We start from the raw sequence: 10000 nt of genomic DNA, 5'->3' as shown, positions 1-10000 counted from the left end.
TCATTGTTTTTTATTGTTCATATTGTTATTATCATTATCATCATCATTATCATAATTATTAATCTTTGTCTTCATGAAATAAATGATATCTGTTTATAGAAAATTTAATAGAAATATTTAATATTTTGTGTTAGTTTTCAGTAGATTATTTTATTAAAATGTTAGATTATATATATAGGTATTTAATCTTAGGTAATTACGGTCATTCAATAGATAGTTAAGATTTATATACTATAGATTATTTAGAAGAATTCCTCTGTATTTCCCAGAATAATATCAGCTACTTTCAAGAGCAAAATACCTTTTCACTCCAGCCTGAGATAATTTTGGAATATACATTCATACCTTAGTTGTGTGTTTGCATTGCTGATTGTAAACAAAATTTTATATATTGGATATTAGAAGCAAGAAAAGGTTATCAAGGGAGTTTGTTGAGGAAAATGTTTTGTGAGCCTTACCTGTGCTGTTATAAAGCAAAGGTTTATTTATTTTGAATAACAGGAATGTAAAGTTATTGAATGCATCAGTGTTAGTTAACACAAGTCAAATTGTTCTTCCTCTATGATTTGGAAGAAATATGTGTTTTCCTGTACCTTGCAAATAGAGCAGAAACATAATAAGTATCAGATGAGGGCCACTTAGGTGCAGTTGAGAATACAAGGATCTCAATTGTGTAGTTTCAAATCCTGCCCTAGTCTGAGGTTGGGAAACAGTCTGTCACTACCAAATCTATTCCTTTGAAATAAGACACCATCGCAATCCTTTGAAGGGTGTTCATAACATGAAACCTGATGTGGGTCAGTATATAAAACTTGTCAACACTCTAGTTCTCTAGCTTTGAGATTCTTGTAATCCAACTAATGAGACATTCATCTTTAAATGGTAATATATGAAGCATATTTCAAATAAGTAGACTTAGATATCAATCACTTTATAATGACAATAGACAAAAAGATTTTAAAACATTTGGGCCCATCTTCCCTGGAAAACTTTGTACATACCAAAAGTTATGCAAAAATCAGTTTGAGATTTTTTTTTACCTATCTAAGGTAATGCAAGACAAAAAGCTCACAGTTGTGAAAAGCATAGACTAAAATATATCTTGTTTCTTTATTAATATTATATTTAATCTTTACCATCTTGACATTCAATATCTTTCATGCCAGGTGAAGAGATATAGGACATACGTATATCTTCTCCGATCCCGTTTGACATCGCAGCAGTCTGGCCAGCAAGGAACAAATGCTGGAATAGATGTTGGAGATCTTCCAGTGTTTGAAGCCCGGCCAGCAGGGGAGGGGGCAGAAGGGGGGGAACGTGGGGCCCGGGTTGTACCGCCACCCATCCCTGAGCGGGCACGGCCTGGTGACAGGTACAGTTACCAGCAGGCAGTCCACCATAATGCCTTTCTCTGACCCACTACTGTGTGCTGTGCTGACTACCACCAACTCACTGAATTCTCACACCCTCACCACCCCATCACACCATACCTCACCCTAGCCTCATCTGCCTCATGATTGTAGGGGCATCAAGAAATTGTTTTAATTCTGCTTTGGCTTAACAGGTCAATTGCACTTATTACAGATAAAGAAGGGTTGCCTTGAAAGCATTCTGGGTAAGCCTTAAACTGCCACTGATCCTGAGATAGCATCCCTCCCCAGCCAGTTCTTACATTATTCGCATGGCTATCCTAAACAGTTCATTTTGTATTCAATTGTATAAATAGCTTTTTTTTTTTTTCTTCTTCTTCTTTTCAATATTCATTTAAATGTTTTTAGCATCTGATTTTTTCACTGCTCAAATCCCAACTCAATGTATAAATTTGCTCTTTTGATTTGAGGTATGGTGCAGGGCACTGGGGCTGAAGTATTAGTGTCTTTGGGTGCGTGATCCTCCAGACTGCCTTAAACCCCTTTTGGGACGGGGGCAGTGTCGGCAAGAGAGCTTTACGGAACAGCGTGATTGTGTTTTAGCAGTCATTCTGAGTCATTCAAGGAGCTCCCCCTCTTGTGTTGTATATTTTAGACTTCACTTTCATTATTGTTATTATTTATTTTCTTCCTCATTTTACAGTAAAAGAAAAAAATGTTTTTTGCGTTCTAAAATGGGGGCTGTCCTTACTTGAAACAGTGTGAAGGTTTTGTTGTTTTGTTAAAGGTGACCAGTTTTATGGGTGTGTGTTCAACATGGCTTATAATATATATGGCATTGATAAAATAATAATTCCTTCAAAATTAATATTTGATTTTTTGAAATGATAAATAAACCAAAGAGCCCTGAAGCAATCAAGAAATGCTGGCATAGATAATGTTAATATCTAATTACTCTTTTAATGATTATTGTAATTGTTATTGTTTAATTTAAAGAAGAGTAGATTGCACTTTTTATATGGCTCACAATAATTAAAAGGCAATCAAATTCTTTGGATAATGAAACTCTGGTGCTTTGTGATATTTTTTGTGCAGCTAGATTTTTTCTTCAACTTTATATAATCCGTGACCTGATTTAAAGAATGGTATTCGACTTGAAGCTTTTCTTTGTCTTTCTCTTCTTCCAGATATTTAATTATCTTGAATAATTTTGAGAAATATTCTATATAATTTTAAGGCTATGTGCTTTTTTTTTTTTTTTTTTTTTTTTTTTTTTTTTTTTTTGTGTGTGTGTGTGTGTGTGTGTGTGTGTGTGTGTGTGTGTGTGTGTGTGTGTGTGTGTGTGTGTGTGTGTGTGTGTGTGTGTGTGTGTGTGTGTGTGTGTGTGTATGTGTGTGTGTGTGTGTGTGTGTGTAGATATAAATGAATGTAAAAGGTCTTAATCTTTAGTTGTAATGTACTAACAGTAAACATGCCAAGGCAGTCCAGATGATAAATGGTAATTTATCATTAATATCATTACTAAATACATTCTGCTTGTTATTTACTTTTTTCTTCAATTTAATGCTTCAGGGTTCTTGTTTGCTTTCATGATTATTAAGAATGGTATAAACTGATTCCGGAACAAGTGGAGCATGAAACTCCCTCATAAGATTCAGTCACTTGGCATCTCATTTTTCCGAATGACATTACAGAGAAGGAATGAAGGCATACTAGATTTGTAGTGTATATTTTCCATAGCATTTTTATTTAGCAATGCTTAGAAAGAGGTAACAGATTTTTTATGTTATAGTGTAAATGCATACCAAAGTTGTCCTTTAAGAGAATTACCTTGATCTATTCATTAGTCTTTTGATATATGGATGAAAAAAGCCAAGACACAATTTTGTGTTACACATTTTCTATGAAAATAATTACACCTGATTCTTGATTTCACTGAGCAAATGAACCAGGAGGAAGATGAGAAATAGATGTTGGAATTGTACTCTAAAACTATTAAAAAATAAAAAATCTTCATAATGTTTAGAAGGATGGCAATAAAAATTTGTATGTCATGTATGATACATAGAGTTATGGACTGTTCTTTGAAATCCATTATTAACTACTTAATATTTTCTTTTACCCAAAAATACATCACAAGACAGCTCACTACTTAGGGTTTCATATTACGTTCAGGATAATGTTTTGACATACATTGATAGATTGTTGAATATTTATATATTTAAGATAACAATCTATATCAAGGCCCATGACTGCTAATTAGCTTGCAAATCTTCAGGTAACTGTATTTTTAATGTAACTGCTAGTTAGTTATTCTCCAAAATACTTGAGAAGATTCATCCTTTCTTTTTTATTCTGAAAGGTATGCTCTTCGATATGAAAAGATGACTTACAGTTTTATGTAAGAGGTACCTGGACATAAGAGTCATGAATTTTACAAGGAATTTCTTAAGAGGGTAATGTTTTTTTATAACAGTATAGTTACTGCTAAGTAGAACAAATGACCTGAAAGATGGTACTATTTCATGCGTGCATAAATAGAAGTAAATTCCATGAATATTTACTTTTTTGCAGTAAGGTACTAAAAACAAAGATGTAAGATATTATTTATGAAATAGGTAAGAAAACAAATGCTCTATGTGTGCACCTTGGTAATTAAGAATCAAGTGTATGTATTTTTTAAATTTAGTATCTGTGATATGTGGTAAACTTCATTATACTTCAAAAGTTATTTTATGTATTGTCTTAGAAGGTTACGTACATTATTGTATAATATCAGTATGTTAACAGACTACCTTATCTGCTTTTTATTCATATAAAGAACAGTATAGATCTATGATTTATGACAATTAATGTACTGTAGTTTGTTGTATGTGGATGTTATTGTTTTATCTTAGGGATCATTTTTGTGGCAAGAGGTTGATACCGAAGTTCCAGTAAATAAGCTTGATGGCCTTGATCTTGAAGTAGACAGATTGTGAAGCAAACGGTAAAAAATAAAAACAAACTGAAGAACACAGAACATATCTTGCTTCCCAAAGAAACTTTGATATTTTTAGATTTAATTGGACATAATGATTAGAATATACTATGTGTGGATTGTAGTCTGTTTAGTAGAGTTGCTATTTGCATTTGTGGGCGTTTTTGGTGTATACAAGGATGTCTGTGAATTTCCAGTAAAAGAAAATAACAGCATGGATGCTATTCCATAATTATTGTAGCAAGAAGAATGAATTCTGATCATAGATTACTTTTAACATCTATCTCTATGTCAAGATAGTTCAGTGGAAGGTATATCTTTTTTCTCTCTCTCCTTTCCCAGTAATGGAGAGTTTATGTTCAGATTTCTAGACCTAGCTGAGCTATTTTCATGTTTTTACATATTATAGACACCTCTTACCACAGAAATTCTGGCCTTGCTGCACAATCATGCCCAGTGCAGAATATACTACCATAAAGCTTTTTTTTGTAGAATGAAAATACAGCTAGGTATGTTAAGTATTCTATGAAGAAAAGTATTATTGTCATGGGGAAACAGAGCAAGATTTATGTCATATTCCTTTTTAAAAGATTCACAATAAAATAAATCCATGTCTATAGAATCAGAGAAAGGAATAGTAATGACAAAAATAATTGGCCATAAACCATACATTACAGTTTGATTTTAAGGGAAGTAGTTTGAGAATATATATATATATATATATATATATATATATATATATATATATATATATATATACTAATCATATTATATATATATATATATATATATCATAATATTATATATATATATATACATAATATATACATACATACATACATACATACTATACATAATACATAATATAATATATATATATATATAATTATATATATATACTATATATACATATATATACAACCATATATATACTATACGTATATGTATATATATATATACATGTAATATATTACGTATATATATATATATATATATATATATATATTATATATATATATATTTATATATATATTACATATACGTATATGTGTGTGTGTGTGTGTGTGTGTGTGTGTGTGTGTGTGTGTGTGTGTGTGTGTGTGTCTCTATATATATATATATATATATATATATATATATATATATATATATATATATATATATATATATATATATATATATATATATATATTGGTACTTGTTTCCCTCCCCAAGGCATTAGCTTTTCTTGTACATTTTTATTGGGTCAAAAAATATTTTTATACATGGTGACATTGTTATTTATTGATGCCAAAAGAGTGCTGTTTATCACTTTATTTGTTTGTATGTATTTTTATTAGTTGTAGAATTTTGTTGTTATGCTCACTTTGAATAAGTGCTCTGCAATAGAAATGTCAGTGATTACATTATTCTTTGTCCCCATTGTCATGTCATTAACAGATGTACTAAGGCTCTCAGGGTGAAAATAAATGCAATGTTAAGATTCTTGGAATACTATGAAAGGAAATGCAATATGCTAGTGCATTAATATGTCAAGTGATCTCATTTGTGTCTCATTAGTGTCTTCATTGTGTAAGTACTTGGATATATGCTATAAATTTCATTGATTTTGAAAGTTTAAACTTCTTGTCACAAAGGAAAAAAGCTGAGGTTCTTCATTTTCAAAGTTTTTGTAAATGCAGTGCCTTGGATGAGCGCTCAATGTACCTTTCTGCATTTAACAATCAGTGTTAAATGTTTTAAAAGATCAGTGTACAATCAATCAGTTTGCATTCAAAGTGGGCATTTTGCATTTTATTTTGCCTTCTGCACCTTTTAATTGCATTGTTTTTATAAAGAGTATAATGTATTTTGATCATTTTCTATTTGATGTAGACGTTCTATGGCATATTTGGCTTGTATCAGCTAAGTTGCGCTAATTGAAGCGTTGTATTTGAAATGCGGCCTAGTGTCATCTCAGTGTTGTCCTCTCAATTCATACATCATTTTCATTATTTTCAACTGGGAATTTGGTTGTTTGTTTGTTTTCTTCTCACACTTTCTTTTTTATTGGCGTTTCAACTTTTCCCTTACGACTCTATGATTACTCTTTGATAACCTTGTTCTTTGTTGTCCTTATTGTCTTTCTCTCTCTCTCTTTTTTCCCCGCCTTCCCAAATCATCATCAGCATGATCATTATCATCACCATCATCATTGTCATCATCACAATCACCATCACCAACACCACCACCACCACCATAACCATCATTTTTCATTTGTTAGATCGCTTCTTGTTCACTTCTCATGTCCCTCCCGCTTAGTATTCCTCCATCATCCTGACAGCTAGCATCAATATGGTTACTGAAAATGTCCTGTTTTGATGTAAGGTATCAGTAAGGCTCCTTTGCACCAATGGATGATGATAATGTTGATGCTCTTGACTAGCTACTTGTTGCAGAGGTAGGCGTGTGTGTGTGTGTGTGTGTGTGTGTAGTAGTGATAAATGTAGTGATATTGTTGAGTGAATAAGTATGGAATTGTGTTCTGAATGTTCTCTTGAGGTCACAGTGGCATTGCTACTTTTATATTCTTTTTGTTTTCCTTTTTTCATATTTGTTAATCTGTGAAGGAAATAATCCTCTCCTTTTAAGAGAAAAATATGTGTATATATATATATATATATATATATATATATATATATATATATATATATATATATATATATATATATATAATAATACATACATACATACATACATACATACATACATACATACATACATATATATATATATATATATATATATATATATATATATATATATATATATATATATATACACATAAACATATATATTTATACACACAGACACACGCACCCCTCACCAAACCACACCACACACACGCGCACACACACACACACACACACACACACACACACACACACACACACACACCAAACCACACCACACACACAAACATGACACACACGCACATGCACACACACGCACATACACATGGGGGTTTGGGGTTTGGGGGGGGGGGGGGGTTTTTTATTTTTTAAAAATTTTTTTAAAAAATTTTTTTAAAAATTATGTATTGTATGTATGTATGTATGTAATACATGTTTGTATGTATGTATGTGTGAAAAGGTATTGATGTATAGTAACTTAGCTTATATATTGCTGTATATGATATTTATTATATTTGAGTGATATTGTATATATTATATATAGGTATGTAGTATGTATGTATTTTGGGGTAGTGTGTTGTTGTTGTTGTGTATGTTGTATGTAGTATGTGAGGGTAGGTATGTAGTATATATTTTTATAATATATTAATTTATATATATATATATATATATAACAAAATTTTTAAAAAGGTTATTCTCAAGATTAACAAATGAAAAAGGGAAACAAAAAATATAAAGTGGAAGCACTGTAACCTCAAGAGCATCAAAACCCCAAATTTATTATCCAAAATTTATACATTACACTAAAACCCAAAAAAAAGTATTGAAAGTAGTAGTAAGGAAAAATTATATATATTGGTGAAAGGGCTATGTATTAATAGAAGGAATTTTAGAAATTTGATGTAGTGTAGGAGATGGAGGAATAAAGGGGAGGGAATGAGAAGTAACAAGAACGGATTAAATAAAATATGTTTGGTGGTGGGGGGTTGGTTTTGGGGGGGGTGGAGAGACAAGATGATGTGATGATAAGGACATGGATGATGATTTGGGAGGCGGGAAAAAGGGGAGAGAGAGAAAGGACAAAAAGGGGACCAACAAAGAACAAGGTTATCAAGAGTAAATTAGAGTCGTAGGGAAAGGAACGCAATAAAAAGAAAGTGTGAGAAAAACAAACACCAAATAGTGGAAAAAAAGGGGAAATGATGATGAAAGAGGACAACATGAGATGATAGGGTTTTAAGCTTGATTAGGCAAAGTGAAAAGAAATATGCATGATGTCTATCAAAGAAAAGGAAAAACATTATACTCTTTATAAAAAATCAATTAAAAGTCGAAGTAAATTTAAATGCAAAAACCATTTGATGAAAAGAGAGACACGATTTGTGAAAAATTGAAATGATGTTAATGGAAGGACATGGTGGACCAGGATTTGCATTTCAAAAACTTGAAATGAAGCATAGCTTTGTTCCTTTGTGACAAGAAGAAATTAAAATCATGAATTTTATAAAATCAATACTTAAAATGAGACAAATGGACACAAAATGGCACACATTTAATGCAAGACATATTGCATTTCATTATGTTATTCCAAAATCTTAACATTGATTATTTTCAGGAGCCTTAGTATCCAATGGACATGCAATACAAAGAATAATTAATCACGACATTTCTATTGAGACATTATTCAATAATAAAACAAATCTAAAACAATAAAAATACAACAAACAAATAAAAATGATAAAAGCACTCTTTTGGATTCAATAATAATAACAATTTTCACCTGATTGAAATATTTTGACCTCAATAAAAAATTGTACAGAAAAAAGCTACTGCTTGGGGGGAAACAGTACCAAATAATAAAATTATACATATATAAAAAAATAAAACACTATATCATAATATAATATATGATATATATATGATAATTATATATATTAGAGACCACAAACCCCAAACAAAACACAAACAACAAACCCAAATAACAAAATAGAAATATGTAATATATAAATAAATATATAAAAATTTATATATACAATTAATATAATATAATATATATTATATTATATATATATATATATATATATAAAATATATATTATTATGTAAGTTTTAATATGTATTATTATGTATATATATGATATTAATATATGTATATGTATTTTATATGTATATGTATATATATATATATATATAATATATAATTTTTATATATATATTAGAATATATTATTATTAATATGTATGTATGTATGTATGTATGTATAATGTATTATTGTATGTATGATGTATGTTTTGTTGTATGTATGTATGTATTTGTATGTTTTGTATGTTATGTATGTATGTATGTTTTATGTATTAAATTAAAATATATATATTATATATATAATATATTATATATTATATATATAAAATATAATAGATATTATATATATATATATATATTTATATATATATATATATATATATATATATATATATAATATATATATATATTATTAAAATAATATATATAATATAAATATATTTATATATATATATATATAATATATATTTTAATATATATATATATATATTATTAAATATAAAATATATATATACTAATACATACTACAAATACATACAACAAAACTACAACACCATATCATACAACATACAACAACATACATATATATATATACATACATACAACATACATAATACATACATACAATATATAAAAATATAATATATATAGATATATATATATTATATAATATATATAAATATAAAAATATATATATATATATATATATTATATATATATATATATTTATATATATATTACATATACGTATATGTATATATGTGTGTGTGTGTGTGGGGTTTTGTGTGTGTGTGTGTGTGTTGTTTGTTGTCTCTATATATATATATATATAATATATAATTATATATATATATATATATATATCTATATATATATATATATATTATATTTTTATTA

The 10000-nt window shown here is 28.9% G+C and overlaps 1 protein-coding gene across 1 annotated transcript in view; it reads left to right on the top strand.

Annotated features, from left to right (window-relative positions):
• The window catches only part of LOC119594942 (PH and SEC7 domain-containing protein-like), a 65123-nt gene that overhangs the window by 34301 nt on the left and 20822 nt on the right, over nt 1–10000 (top strand). Inside the window, exon 10 of the mRNA XM_037944013.1 lies at nt 1167–1372. Coding sequence (XP_037799941.1) covers nt 1167–1372 — 206 coding nt within the window. The remainder of the gene's footprint in view (nt 1–1166; nt 1373–10000) is intronic.

Source organism: Penaeus monodon, chromosome 3 (genome assembly GCF_015228065.2).
Source record: "Penaeus monodon isolate SGIC_2016 chromosome 3, NSTDA_Pmon_1, whole genome shotgun sequence".
NCBI classification, from domain to species: Eukaryota; Metazoa; Arthropoda; class Malacostraca; order Decapoda; family Penaeidae; genus Penaeus; species Penaeus monodon.
The sequence above is the reverse complement of the archived record's forward strand: the minus strand, read 5'-3'. Positions and strand labels throughout refer to the sequence as shown.